Raw genomic sequence first — 15,784 nt, forward strand, 5'->3', positions numbered from 1 at the left:
AGTTCATGTTAAAAACGAATGAATGATTAATCAATGTTTTAGAAGTATTTATCATTGATAGTTCATGTTAAAAACTGTTTTTAACTAATGTTAACAAATGTGATGTTATTTGTAACGTGTTACCAAAACCATTTCATCCTTTCCTTGAAATTGTAGACTCACTCACATTAAATGTAATTAACTGATCAATAAACAGTCACATACTGCAAAACAAGTGATTCAGAAAAAGCTGTAAACACTGCCAAGAAAAACCAAACACTTCAACTCTTCAAACATCTCTCCTCTATTACATGATAAGAAACAATCAAATACTGATTTTTGTTAGTTTGTGCGTTAATGTGTAAATTTGTCACCTCTAAAATATGACATTTGTCTGTAGTCCAGGCCGTTCATGTCCATAAACACATCTGCAGTAGATTAATAACCACATGATTTAACTGGAAATTAAGACAACAAAATCACATCAAATATAAATATTAAAATGGCACAAAAGTGATTTTGTAATTTTAAAAGCCGCATGCAGCAGACAGTGTGACGTGTGCAGAAAACATTTCATAAGTGCTGATATCGGTGCAAAGAAATTCATGCAAACACATTTCAGGTGTATAAAGTGCACAAACACACCAGACCAAGACAGCAGTGCAATTTAGCATTAAGAGACAGTAAGAGAACCACACACACCCACACACACACTCTCTGGCCTTCAGTAGGGGATCTGGTTCTGATAGTACTGGATCATGTCATATGTTTTGCTCCTGGAACAAATGAAAAACATTTCATGTCATGTTATTTATGTTATAAGCACAGTTTTTCCTACTGAAACATTGTCAGGGAAATGACATGCATTAATGTGTGTGAGAGACACTGACCTGCTGCTCAGGAAGCAGTTCTGAATGACTTTGATGATAAAAGCTGCTGCTTCCTTCTCACTCACTCCAGGGTTAAAACGCTGCTTATACAACACACATGATTCACTTTATATCACACGATTCACTTCAGATCAACAAACTACAAGCTATCCATTAATTAATTCTGTTTATCTAGCCATCTTTGTTTATCTATCCATCAGCATATTTGTACTATGCTAAAAATGTCTGAAGCCTTATATTACTAGCACTTTTCATGTTTATTTGCCTCTATATGATGAATTGCTTGTTGTGTTCCTTGTTTGTAAGTTGCTTTTGATAAAAGTATCTGCTAAATGAATAAATGTAAATTAAAATATATCTATTAGGGCTGGGCAAGTTAACGCATTATTAGTGCGTTAACGCATTAATTAATTAACGCCGACAATTATTTTATCGCGCATTAACGCAGATTATTATTATTATTATTATGAAAGTCCGTTGCTCACTGGCTCTGAATACACAAACAGACAAACCATGGGTCACAAGAGGGGTGGAATGTTGATCAGTCAGTGTTTGGGATGGGCGTCATCATGCGTCTCAACCAATGAGAGCATTTGGGGTGGGCCTAACACCGGACGCGAGTGGTGCGACGCAACAAAATACTATATCAGCGGTGGCGAACTCCGGTCCTGGAGAGCCGCAGCCCTGCAGAGTTCAGCTTCAACCCTAATTAAAACTCACCTGCCTGTAAGCTTTCTAGCAATGCTTCAGACCTTGATTAGCTAGTTCAGGTATGTTTGATTAGGGTTGAAGCAAAACTCTGCAGGGCTGCGGCTCTCCAGGACCGGAGTTCGCCACCGCTGATATAGTATTTTGTTGCGTCGCACCACTCGCGTCCGGTGTTAGGCCCACCCCAAATGCTCTCATTGGTTGAGACGCATGATGACGCCCATCCCAAACCAGTACTGATCAACATCCCACCCCTCCTGTGACCCATGGTTTGTCTGTATGTGTATTATTTCATATGTCATGCTTTACATGGTAAAAACATGAAATCAAATGCATCATTTTTCCAAACCTGAAACACATGAGGATGAGTAAAGGAAGACACGTTTTTATTCAGACCCTTATTTTTTAACCCATCCCTTCCATTCTGGCATGTAAGACACACTTTACACAATCATTTTAATTCTTGATGGATAATAATCACATTTGTTGAATTTTATTCTGAATTACATCTGATTACAGAAGTAAAAGCGTCTGTGAACTGTGTTTCACTTTGTCTTGAACGCTCAGTAGCCCACTCATGTAAACTGACACTTAAGCCTTGCTGGAACAGATAAAGTGGATTTAAGAGTCTGGGAACACTGACTGTCAGTGATGTCACAGCACTGGAGTCATCCATCAGAACCTCAGACAGTTTTAGGTTGAGAAATTCCACCCTTGTGGAACCAGAGTCTTTCCTTGACAGTTTCCTGTCAGATTTTTCAGGCTAATCTTATGCACTATATAGACCAGCGGTGGCGAACTCCGGTCCTGGAGAGCCGCAGCCCTGCAGAGTTCAGCTTCAACCCTAATTAAAACTCACCTGCCTGTAAGCTTTCTAGCAATGCTTCAGACCTTGATTAGCTAGTTCAGGTATGTTTGATTAGGGTTGAAGCAAAACTCTGCAGGGCTGCGGCTCTCCAGGACTGACGTTCGCCACCCCTGTACTATATAATCCATTATAATCAGTGATGCTGTCTACACTGGTTGCAGTGCGACGCGACAACATACTACAGAACCCATTATAATGAGTGATGCTGTCTACACTGGATGCGGCGCGACACGACAAATCCCAGACAGTAAACTGCTGCCTCGTTCTATCTATAACATACTGACACTAAATTCAAATGATTTGCAACGGTCGCTTTGTCGCCTCCAGACTAGACAGACTTTAGCTGTTGCGGCGCGGCGTGACAACTGTCGCATCCGGTGTAGACACTGCAACCCCTTATTTACACTGCACACATCTGCACGGCTCCGAAGAGGTTTTGTTCCGTCCTCCACGCGGTGCCAACTCACACCAGGAGCATTTCAGAACCGAAGCGACAGGATTCGCGAGACCATGTGATTTGCTTGTCCGACGTTGTTTGTCTTGATCATTTGTGTTCTAACATGGCTAAGTTGTCTAAATGTTTGTTTTGTCCGGTTTAATTTGGTTTATAGTTGTATTTATTGTTATGTCCTACTTTGTTGTGCTGTAGACTACAAAGTTAATACACTTAAAAGTCCAGTTATTAAAGACAAGGATAAAAGATTTGTAGCGGTGTATAGTCGTCTAAAACACATCCTCAATTATCTTGTATCTAAAAATAATACATTTTATTTATAAAGCACTTTACATGTTAAAGAAAATCTCAAAGTGCTACAAAAAAAGTAATAATAAATTAAAACAATTAGAACAATAAAAGTAATTTAAACATTAAAATTTTTTTTAAAAGGGTAGGTTTTTAGTCCCTTTTTAAAACCATCAATTGTTTGTGGAACCCTCAGATGTTCAGGGAGGGCATTCCACAGCCGAGGGGTGGCGGCACCGAAGACTCGGTCCTCAATGGTGCGGGTCTTAGTTCTAGGGGTAAGGAGATGATGAGTGTTTGTGGAGCGGAGGGAACGTGCTGAGATCTGTGGGGTAAGGAGTTCTTTAAGGTAAATGGGGTCATTGCCATGGATGCACTGATATGTGAGAAGGGAGACTTTGTATTCGATCTGGGCGGAAATGGGAAGCCAGTGTAATGATTGAAGAATTGGTGTGATGTGTTCGTATTTACGCACTCTCATCAGGATCCTAGCGGCACTGTTCTGTATGTGCTGGAGTTTTTTGGATACTCTTGATAGGGATCCCAATGAGAAGAGCGTTGCAGTAATCCAGTCTGGAGGAGACAAAGGCGTGGACGAGTTTCTCAACATCAAGTAGGGTGAGTGTGGGACGAAGTCCGGCTATATTCCTGAGGTGGTGAAAAGATGTTTTGCAGAGATTTTTGATGTGGGCCTCAAAGGTTAAATGAGGGTCAAACCTGACACTGAGATTGGTGACTAATGGTGATAGGGGAATGTCTTGACCAGAGAATGTAATGCAGGTTATGGTGGATGTTCTGATCTAATGAGGGGAACCAATGAGGATGGCTTCTGAGCTGTTCAGCTGGAGAAAGTTATGATTCATCCATGCCCTTATCTCCTCCAGACAGGCAGTAAGTGTGGGTAGAGTTGTTGATAGTGACGATGATGATGATGAATCAATATCAGTTTTCATATATAGTTGTGTTTCATTGTTTAGCAATGGAAAGAAATTCCCAAGCGACTGATGACTTTACAGAGGGGAAAGCATGTAAAGAATGAATAAAATAGGTCCGAGAACTGATCCCTGTGGAACCCCGCAGGGCTTCCCATGGCCACAAATTCAGATCTGTCTGTGAGGTATGACTCAAACCAGCACAAGGCGGTGTTAAGTCCAATGAAGTGGTGTAGCCGGTTAAGAAGTATACCATGATCAACGGTGTGGAACGCTGCAGAAAGGTCCAGGAGGACGAGGAGTGATGATGAACCAGCATCAGCTGTCATCAGCAGGTCATTTGTGACTCTCACTAAGGTTGTTGTTGGCGGAACGGAAGCCGGACTGAATCTTTTCAAAAATGTTATTGTATTTGAGGTGGTCCTAAAGGTGGCTGGCAACTTTCTCCAGAACCTTAGAGAGAAATGGCAGGTTGGATATGGGCCTGTAATTAGCAAGGGTTTGAGGATCAAGGGTGGGTTTCTTGAGTAGTGGTCTGATTATGGCCGTTTTTAGGGCAGATGGTACGTGGCCAGCCTGAAAGTATTGGTTTAATATCATGGTGATAAGGGGACTGATTGGCAGAAATATTTGCTTTCACCAGAGCTGTAGGGAAGAGGTCGAGGGCACAGGTGGAGGATCTCATCCCCCTGATGGTGTCCTCAACCTCATGTTGAGTGACTACTGGGAAGCAGCAGAGCAGCCTCAAAATACCAAACTGCGGGGTTGGCAGTTGGGGCAGATGAGGAGGAGGGGACAGAAAGGAAGGAGCGAATTTTGGCAAGTTTGGTATTAAAAAAAAGGTCAAGAAATCGTTGAATTGTTCTTTTGTAGCTCCTGTGAGCGGAGCAATTTGAGGTTTAAGGAGATGATTTATGGTGGAGAACAACTGTTTGGAATTGCCAGGACTATTTTGAATAATGTTTGAATAGTACTGTGACCGTGCATCTTTGATGGACTTCAAATAAGCTTTTCGGTGGTCCCGATAGTCCAGCTTGTAAACATTAAGTCCAGAAGCTTTATACCGCCGCTCAAGGGCACGTCCAGCTGCCTTCATTTTCCACAGGTCACTTGTGAACCATGGGACTGAGCGGGAAAACATAACTGTCCTGGCTTTGATGGGTGCATGGAGATCCAAAATGTTGTTCAATGTCTTATTGTAAAGTTCCACAGATTCAGTGACTGATGAGATATTTGCAAAATGGAGATGTTAAAGGCTTGAGGTCAGATTTTCTGTGTTAATGTTTTTCAGATTTCTAAAACGTATTTCATGTTTGGGCTTGATGTAGGAAGACAGAAAAGGCAGCTCAATGGAAATGACCGTATGGTCAGATACACCAAGATCATACACAAATGGTGCACTTAGAGGGGCAGACTCCGTAATGACCAGATCGAGAATGTTCCCCTTGATGTGTGTGGGAACATCAACATGTTGTCTGAGGTTTAAGCAGTCCAGTAACTGCAAGAATTCTGTAGCAAGGTGGCAAAAGGGGTCGTTGACATGAATGTTAAAATCTCCAAGTATTATATTGGAAGAGGTTGCACAGAAAGTTGAAAGACAATTGTACAACTCTAAGATGAAGCATGAATTTGGTTTGGGTGGCCAGTAGATTAATAGTACTGTCATTGGGAGAGGAGGCTTACAATTAAATGCCAGACATTCAAAGGAAGACAGCTCAGGGAGGGCCAGAGGGGACAGATCCAGATGACTGCGATAGATGACAGCCAGGCCACCACCACGGCCAGTGCTACGGGCTTTTTGGAGATAACAGTAGCCAGAAGAACAGGTCTCATTTAAAACAGAAAAAACATCTGGTTGATGCCAGGTTTCTGTGAGGCACATTATGTCCAAACTTTTGTCCCGAATGTGATCATGTATGAAGCAGGATTCATTTTGTGAGGGATTATGTATTAAACAGTTCAATTTTATTGTTGGATAAAGCAGTAAGTCTCTGCACAGGGCGAAGTAGGCTGAAATCCACTCCACATTTTTTGTCTGGCTCCATATGTGGCACTGTTGCAGTGTCTCCAGTGCTACTAATCCATAGAGTGTCAGTGCTCTGATGACGTGGAAGAGATGCGACAGGGCGCACAGCTGCCCAGACAGAAGGGATGGCGTCACCGGAGCAGGAGTAAGCAAACTTTCGCAGAGAGCTTCTGTGGATGTAACGGGGCCGGTGTAGGAGTCCAAGTTCTTTAATGACTGATATGCATGATGGAGTGTTATATTCCATCAATTGAGTGGCCGTGTAGTTCATTATGCCAGTCACACGGGCTCCACGTCTGTTGCTGGCCGCTAGCCACAGAGGCAATGTGCAGGGCAAGAGAAGAACTCGGCACCAAAAAATCATCCGGAGAAATCGAGACTAGGAGAGGTGGATCGTGGTAAGCACCAAACTACACAGCTAACCGCAGGCACTTGCTACCAACCGCTACCAGCCAAGTGGAGTCATCTGAGTCGGTAAGATCCGTACAACAGACCCAAATATTATTCTGATGGGTTTTACTAATTACAGTCATTAACATAAAAAAGTAGTGCCAGTAGTCTAACGTTGTAACTACTGTAGCAGTTAAAACTCGAGTGGAGAAGCGGCGAACAGACAACGCCAGCGTCCTCTCCCCAACCGCCTACTGTTTTTCCTATGTATCTATATTTCACACACCATTTATGGCCTCCTGGCAAGGATATAGTGATGTGAAATAAGATCGGGAGTCCGCGCAGGGTGTTTATTTTGAAATTGAGAGGATTTTTTGACTTTTATTTTGTATCTATTATGCGACTTGGACGTGGCGTCCGTCAAAAATAGGTTAACGTTCTTAGGATCGCAACGAATGACGGCACGTATGAGCCTCCCTCAAGACGCACCATCACAAGAAGAATACACGAGTTGTATGAAAAGGAGATTTTAATTTGATTGCATTAATGTTTACATTGAGATTTACAAGAAAAACTTTAACTGCTAATATGTAAAGGGAATACTGCTGTAAAACCTTATTTGTTTAAAGTGTTTGCAAACCTAATGTTATTGCACTTTTGTTCATACAGCAGTACTTTTCAAATAAAAGTGCACAATACACTACTTTTGAATTCATTATTGAATTTTGCTCATAACAATGCAATTATTTGCAATTAATAACACAAAAATCATGCGATTAATTGCGATTAAAAAAATGTACGTTGCCCAGCACTAATATCTATAATCTAACGCCATATCAAAATAATAATAAAGGCTAAATTCATGACAAATTCGACAATTTTAAATAATCATAATAATAATAATAATAATAATAATATTTCAATGAACTGCATACAATAATTTAGCTATTATCTCTACAAACTAACAAAATATTAAAAATAAATAAGTAAAAATAATAATAGAAAAAAATAACATTAACAGCCATATAAAATGTCAATTTGACATTTGATAAAACATAAATAACATTCTTCTATCAATAAATATCTCATCTATGTGTGTGTTTCTGGAGCTTTTCTTAACATCTATTTTGATACTTTTTAACTCATTAATTTTCCATGTTCATAACAAAAAATATATGTACATGAATATTGATTTGTGTTTATTACTTCAAAAAGTAATAATTGATCTCATTCAATTCCATAACTTGATACCATAGCATAGCATACCATACATTTTTTTCTATATAAATGAAATATATTTTCCAATATGAATGAAATATAAATCTAATTTCCCTTATGCTCCACTGTTAGTTGTTGTGAACTCACTTGAGCAGTTTGATGGTCTGACCGCGGAAGCAGGGCAATCCTGTATCCAGCATCAGTGTTACCAAGGCAACCACAGCATCCATATACGGCCTGCAGCGTAACAGAGATTCATTCAGTCTCTCAGTTTCTAACACACACACTCACACTCACACACACTCACACTCACACTCACACACACATCTCACCTGACGGCCAGGTATCCGCGCACACACATCTCCATGAACCACTTGAAGGGCGTGGCCTCCATCTTCCCGCCCATGATCATCACCATCTCATCGGTCAGTTTGATGTCCGGCTCCCAGCCCAGATTCCCACCCGGAGAACTCTCGAACATGAAGCCGAAATCTGAAACACACGCACACATAAGAAACACACATGATAACACAGAACAGAGACATTCATTCTTAGATGTCTCACCGATGTGGATGAGGTGGCCCTGTCTGTCCAGCATGATGTTTCCATTGTGTCTGTCCTTGATCTGCAGCAGGAAGAGCAGCAGACTGTACGCGGCCATGCTACGGATGAAATTATACCTCGCCTGATGGACACACGAGAGAGAGAGAGACGGAGAAAAAAACAATCAGAAAACCAGTGTTCCTCAATGCTTTAAGACCCTCATTGTTCACAGCCGGTTTCACTAAGGATAAAAATGTCTGCTAAATGCATTAATTTAAATGTAAAATGCATAAATGTAAATGCCCCTAGCTCTAGTTTTGTTTTAAAAAACTTTTTAAAAAAAAATTTTTATGGGAACTCCAAAAAAAGAGTTCAAAAAAAAAAAAAAAAAACGTAATTTATTTAAAACGCACTTTTAAAATGAGTCTTAAAATATTCAAGTTTAAATAAAAATATTAATTAGCAGTTTTTATAGTGATTAGTAGCTTATTTTATTGTTTGTTTGTATTGTATGATTATTAATAATTTTAAGTCATGATGTGGTAATGAGGTCTGAATGAATGACTGACAGAATAAATTATTAAATGAATGAATGAAAATAAAAAAATATTAAAGTCACACAAATTCAAATAGGAAATATATTGATTTGTAGTTGTTTTAAATTAGTTTAAATATTGTATTGTATGATTTTAAATCATTTTAAGTCATTATTGCCCTCTAGTGGACTGGTTTAGAACCACTGGCTTTTCTCACCTTCTGGAAGGCCAGAGTGGATTCGTCTCCGTACTGGTTACGGAAATAATCGTACATCCCGAAATCCGTCTGTCGTCCCAGCTGATCTCTGGACTTACAGTCTGGGATGCACTCGATGACGCCACACTGTGACACAAACACAGGACCTTCACATCAACCAACAACATCCAGACACAAAGCAGCTGGCGTCACACCTGCCGGACTCATTTCTCTCAGATTCGCTCTCATATATTCAAAATCAGATCAAGAATAGCACACAGACATAAACGAATATAATAAAGGGAATTATTATGCAATACAGGCAGTGAGATGTGTGTGTTTGTCTGTTCAGCTAATGCTCATGTGCCACTTCAGTGAGATTTACAATTAATAAACATGGACTGTTGGGATGTCTTATTTCATTAGTCGTGTATGTTTAGACACAGAGCAATTGCCAGTTACACAGTCAACATGGATAACAAGACGTGTTTTTTTGCTGGGTGGCAAAGGGACAGGTTTGGAGACCAGGACAACCATGAAACCCATCATTACCAATATCAAACCTAAACCTGCTTAAAATCAAAGCTAAATGATTACAATTGAAAATTGGTGGGGTGCCAGCCAGTGAAACTCAAAAATAAAAATACTGGTAATACAAAGATTTTTTAAAAAATAAAATAATTTTTAAATTAAATAATAAGTTAAATAAAATAAAATAAAAATTTTAAAAAACTAAATTTAACATTGAAAATTACAAATAAAATAATAATCAAAAAAATAAAAATAACTCACCCCTGGCGCTGTAGCGACCACCCTATATGGAAAAACGAACAGATCGAGTCCCACCAGCTGGAAAATGTTCTTAAACAGACCGATGATCTGCAACGCCAACATATCCTGGAGAGAGAAAGTAAATAAATAAAATAAAATAGAGGGGAAAAAAAACGTCTGAAACACTTAATCAAACATTTTCCACTTAAATACGAATTTATTTATTTTTTATTATACACTTTTTCCATTATATCAGTTAAATGTGCTTTAAAATATTTAAGTACAATGCATTTGTTAGCTCATGTTTTCTATAATATCTTAAAATATTTTGATTTATATTATATACTGTACATGTTTCTGCTGTTTGAATATAATTTGCTTTCACAGATTGGCATGAGATGATGTGTTACATTTTTACAATAATCAACTCCTTCACAAACTATTACACTTCTGTATGCAATTCATCTTGTGCATTAGTAACTAACAGGTGTGAGTATATATACAGTATCAGCTATTTTACAACAGCTTCGAGTCACTGGTTTATCTAATCGGAGTTCATAGTCAAAACATAAATTGATATGTAAATAAGGGACGGCAAAAGCAAAGCTTATGAAACCTGTCTGCAGTCGTCTCCGACTTTAAAGATAGCCGCCTGCCAGCAGATCTTCTGTGTGTCTTCTCCACTCTGAGCTTCATCCAACGAGTCGGAGCGACACAGCAAGCCTACAAACACACACAAGCTTTGATTCGGTGTCATTCATGTGTTAGCAAGCTTGAAAAGCACCATAACCCATTAGACTTTCATCTTCACACATTTCTACAATTACTATTTTGAAAAGCCATGTCATGCATTTAAAGTTGGAAAAAATTTTCATCTTAATTGTATTTTATTTTATTACATTTTCATTTCTAATCATTATTTATGCAATATTTATTTTTTGTGTGTTTTTTATGCCATGTCATGCATTCAAGTTGGAAAAATCTTTTTATTATATTTTACATTTGTTTTTTTATTTAAAGCTTCATTTCTGCCACTTATTCTGTCATCTGTTTGCATACTAAAAACTGTGATTATTCAATTTGTTCTTTCATTTATTTATGTTTTGTATGGTTGTTTTCACCATGGGTCAAAAAAAGGGTAAATGTGACTTTTTATCTCACTATTTTTTTTTTTTCTTCCTCACAATTCTTTGGTTTCAGAATTGCGAAATATAAACTTATTCTGAGAAGTCTGAATAGTGAGATATAAAGTCACCACCAAGAAAAAAAAAAAAAAAGTAAAAATTCTGAGATAAAAAGTTGCAATTTTTAATTTATTTTTCATTCCATGCTGGTAAAAAAAAAAAAAAGAAAAAAAAGATTTTTGTGGTTTTTAATTCACAATTCTGTTTTATTTTCTCAGAATTTTGAGATATAATCTCGGAAATCGCAAGGAAAACATCAGAATTCTAAGATATAAACTCAGAATTGCTAGGAAAAAAGTCAGAATTTCTTTTCTTTTCTTCCCCTTTAATTCCATGGTGGAAACAAGCTTCCATGATACTGAGCATTACTATCAATCTGTCTATAAGTGGGTTTTCTGCTGCCTTCCAAGCACTGCTGTTTTCTTCAGGAATTACAGAATTAGGTCCGTGTTGTAATAGTTGACGTACCCTCTTTCTCCAGTTCACTCACTCCACAGCGTTTCACCTTGAATTTGGCCAGATACGGCGCTTTGGCAGCACTGAGAGGAAAAAACACACAGAAACATGTTTTCTTGTGCATCAAACACACGTGACGCTGTGTGATGTGTTCAGCGCTCATTGTACCTCTGCATCGGCAGTCCTGATTTATAGTCAATGTCCAGGACTATAGCTTCAGGGTTACTGGGCAGATAACAGCCTGAGCAACAGACCAAAAGTCAGTCAAGTCATTAAGAGAGCTTGTAATATCAGATTATGGAGGAGAAATTCAGACCTGGCTGGACTTTGATATCAGACAGGGCTCGCAGACACGCTCTCTTCCGCTCGTCACCTTTAGGAATCGGCCTGAAATACGAAAAACACAGAGGAGATTTCAGCTTCAAACACAAGACAAGAAAATGAAAACAGTGGAGAATCAGCGCCATCTCGAGACTGAAACAGGAGGTGCAGAAAGAGTGTTCAGTGATGTTAGAGATGTTTCTAGTACTTTAGAATGGCTGAGACATTGGTGATCTTGTTGAAGAAGTCAAACTCGCGCTGGTAGAAATCTTTAGCTGGACCCGAGAGAGAACCGATGATCTCTTCAACCAGCTGCTCCAGAAGATCGCCGATGTCAGCTAGAAAACAGAACAAATAAATATGTCATTGAAGAGCACTGGGTCGTTCACATTAAGAACAGTAACTTTTAATAATAAAGCAAGGTTTATAAAATCACAGAGAATACGAGAGAGAACCGATGATCTCTTCAACCAGCTGCTCCAGAAGATCGCCGATGTCAGCTAGAAAACACAGAACAAATAAATACGTCATTGAAGAGCACTGGGTCGTTCACATTAAGAACAGTAACTTTTAATAATAAAGCAAGGTTTATAAAATCACAGAGAATAGCAGAGTTCACAACAATAATGACAGAAACTTGTACTTTCAGAGTGATTTTTTTTAAGCTGATGAACGATAAAAACACTGACAGCCAATCAGAATTCACCTAACTTTAAAGTCACGATGAAATGGTGACTTACATCCAAGTGTAACAGATAATTGAAAAATGTACAAAAAAATAATAATTTCAGCCAGTTGCCAAAGATTCTCATTTTAATTTCACATGGTCTAAAATAATTGAAACTCTAATAAAAACTACATACACACACACACAAAAAAAAAATGACTAAAACTTGAACCAAAAATTAAAATGAAACAGAAAATATAAGAATAAAAACTACATACACAAAAAATACAAATAAATAAAAATAACTTTAACCAAAATTAAAATGAAACAGAAAATATAAAAATGAAAACTAAAATGTTAATTGAAAACATTTAAAAACATTACAAATATTTTATATTAATTAAAATATTAAAAATATTAAAAACATAAAAAAAGCACATTACACATGAAATCTCAAAATATTAATTAAAATCTACAGTAGCATCTTAACACTAAAATAACACTGGTTTGCAGGGGTGGAGTTCAGGTGAAATAAATGATCGAAGCCGGATATATTCGCTGGAAAATCCATTATGACATTTTTTAAAATGAAACATGCACGAATTAATCGTTCACAATAAGATCTATGACATGCATTTGCAAAACAGATTGGGTGAATTGTCATTTCATGCCGACTTTAAAAAGCTTGAATGTTTAAAGTGGCAGATGGCAAAACTGTAAGTACTTAAGTTTGTGTGGACGCTAATATAGTTATCGTTCTTGGTGCAAACAGGCTTTAAAGCCAATGATAGTGAAGAGGAGCTTTATTTACGGTCTTTCTGGTGTCCCTCCTCATCTGTGTAGATGTTGGTCTTCATGTTCCAGATGAACTGATGCGCCAGAAGCTGAGACTTCTGTGCAGCCCACAGGATGTATTCTCTCACGTACCCCATCTACACAACATTACACAACAGCATCATTAGTGCACTCACCTGTCAGAGAAGAGAAAACCAAGAAATGCAAAACATGGCCAGCATACAACATACGAGTCATACTTATGAAAAACATTAAAATGATGCATGCAACTTGATTTATACCTTTTTAAATCTCACTCTGGACATGCAAATCATTTTGGCATTATTTGTCCTTATTACTTTTAAACTTCATACATACACACACACACACACACAATACCTTGTCATAACGGAGGGCCTGAACAATTTGTGGGATGTAAAACAGAATAGCATCCTGTTGAAAATATGAGAGAGAGAAATATGCATTAATAAAAGCACTCAAACTGACCTCGGATAAAGACGTATAATAACATGAGTGTAATGACAGGTGTGGCGTACAGGAGGGAAGGAGCGCAGGACTTTGACGGCGTACTGTGCGGTCAGCGGATGCGGCGGATACATGCTGGAGAAATACGAGAGTCCCGTGGGAGGATCGGCCGGAGCCCAACACAAGATATGACTCAGCTCAGGAGAATCAGCGTCGATCGTGTGCCACGTCACTAAAAACTGCAGTGGCAAAAACACACGTTTACAGTCAGCGGTAGATGCACATTTGAGTGAGAATTTATGCAATTATTATATTCACATTAAATAAACAAATAAATCATTAAAATACTTTTTAAAAGAACTTAAAATGAATAAATAATTAGACTAAAATAAATTTTTAAAATGTGATTAATATAACAATACATTTAGATTAATATAAATTTAAAAAAAAATTTATGTTAGAAAAAAGTCAAACACATTTTTATTTATTAATTTTATTGCAATTATTTATTAAAATTTTAACCTAATTTTGAAATCACATTTTATTTATTTATTTTAATAAATTAATTTAATCTAATTAATAGGTATAAAATAAATAAATAAAATAGGTATACATAAATTGTTGAATTGTTAGAAAAATAATGCACACCCGAGGTGCATCACCACCTCAGGTGTGCATTATTTTTCTAATAATTCAATGGCCCGTCGTCAATTATTCCTTACGTAAACCATGGCTTCTTGGGGCTAATTGCTTTATTATTACCTTTAAAAATAAATCTAACTGACCCAAACACTGGAACAGTAGTGTAGTTTGATAAACGTCTCACCTGGCCGGCAGCTGTAGTGCGAGGTACGGCGAGATGCTCCACGCTAGATTAACGTTGTCCTTCCACTGTTTCTCGGTCAGGCTGATGTATTTGGACCTCCAGTTGGTGATGCTGGTCTCCACAGACTGTTCGGCTGAGATCTGCAGCTCCTGGCTGCCCAGAGGATTGTACCAAGTGGTCAGACGCTCCACCTCACTGGCCTAACAACACACAAGAGCTCGTTTGCTTTAATCATTGACTAATTAAACACTAAAACGGCAATATTCATCTTGGCAGGCTTTATTAATATGATAACTTTAATCTCACCAGCAGGGCCAGCAGCAGCGTTCTGCGTTTCATGAAGTATTTATGCAGCTGAGTTCCTCTGTTCGTCTTCTTTAACAGACCTACAAGAGACAAGAATTTAAAAGGTCACACGATGAAGAAAATCTTGCAGGATTGTGAGCAAATCTCAAAAAATAAAAAAAAATAAATGTGCACTAGCAATGAAATGTTTGGACACTCATGACTGAATGTGTCCACAGAATACTTAAAAGTATTTAAATCAATGCATTATTATTTATATATATATTTGAAATGGAGAACATTAGCTATATTTCATTTTGTAATTGTAGAATTTATTAATTTAATATATTAATACTAGTAATTAGGGATGCACCGATACCGATACTGGTATCGGTATCTTTAAATATTTAAGTATATTTATTTATATATTTGAAATGGAGAAAATTAGCTATATTTCATTTTGTAATTGTAGAATTTATTAATTTAATATTTTAATACTAGTAATGAAATTAAATCATTGTTTTGTTAATTAAAAATAAATTAATACATTTTAATAATTTAATAATTAAACAACAACTCACATTAATTTAATATATACGTTAAAAAATAAAAATAAAAAAACAAGCAGCTTTGCCATAATTACAGCATGAAGTTGGCTGATGAATGGACTGAGTGACAAAGTTGAACTGAATTTAATCAAAATTGAACTGAATTGATCTGTATAATGACACTATTGTCGTCTGTATAGTTGCTTTATACTTGAAATGTTTCATAATTGATGATTTTTGCAACATTAACCCTGTTATTTTCCTGTTCATTACTGTGAAGCAATGAAACAATCTGTATTATATAAAAGAACTATAGAAAAATTCAACTTGAAGAACAGCTTAAATAAAAGTGTTTGCATTAATCTAATAAAGAATGAGCAGTGAGTGTGAGTGTGTGTGTGTGTGTGTGTGTGTGTGTGAGAGTGTGAGTGTGAGTGA

At 37.5% G+C, this 15,784-nt stretch overlaps 1 protein-coding gene across 1 annotated transcript in view; it reads right to left on the minus strand.

Annotated features, from left to right (window-relative positions):
• Positions 1-239: 239 nt before the first annotated feature.
• Positions 240-15,784, minus strand: part of LOC107722847 (phosphatidylinositol 4-kinase alpha-like) — a 58,258-nt gene continuing 42,713 nt past the window's right edge. The window contains exons 36-52 of the mRNA XM_016531342.1: positions 14,820-14,899; positions 14,519-14,713; positions 13,759-13,926; positions 13,601-13,654; positions 13,239-13,359; positions 11,969-12,098; positions 11,756-11,826; positions 11,608-11,680; positions 11,452-11,522; positions 10,416-10,522; positions 9,821-9,925; positions 9,050-9,175; positions 8,318-8,438; positions 8,086-8,245; positions 7,901-7,990; positions 870-953; positions 240-755 (exon numbers count right to left, since the gene is read on the minus strand). Of these exons, the coding sequence (XP_016386828.1) occupies positions 704-755; positions 870-953; positions 7,901-7,990; positions 8,086-8,245; positions 8,318-8,438; positions 9,050-9,175; positions 9,821-9,925; positions 10,416-10,522; positions 11,452-11,522; positions 11,608-11,680; positions 11,756-11,826; positions 11,969-12,098; positions 13,239-13,359; positions 13,601-13,654; positions 13,759-13,926; positions 14,519-14,713; positions 14,820-14,899 (1,808 nt within the window). The 3' untranslated portion in view covers positions 240-703. The remainder of the gene's footprint in view (positions 756-869; positions 954-7,900; positions 7,991-8,085; positions 8,246-8,317; positions 8,439-9,049; positions 9,176-9,820; positions 9,926-10,415; positions 10,523-11,451; positions 11,523-11,607; positions 11,681-11,755; positions 11,827-11,968; positions 12,099-13,238; positions 13,360-13,600; positions 13,655-13,758; positions 13,927-14,518; positions 14,714-14,819; positions 14,900-15,784) is intronic.

The sequence above is a fragment of the Sinocyclocheilus rhinocerous genome, unplaced genomic scaffold, assembly GCF_001515625.1.
Source record: "Sinocyclocheilus rhinocerous isolate Xijiao unplaced genomic scaffold, SAMN03320098_v1.1 scaffold1596, whole genome shotgun sequence".
NCBI lineage: Eukaryota > Metazoa > Chordata > Actinopteri > Cypriniformes > Cyprinidae > Sinocyclocheilus > Sinocyclocheilus rhinocerous.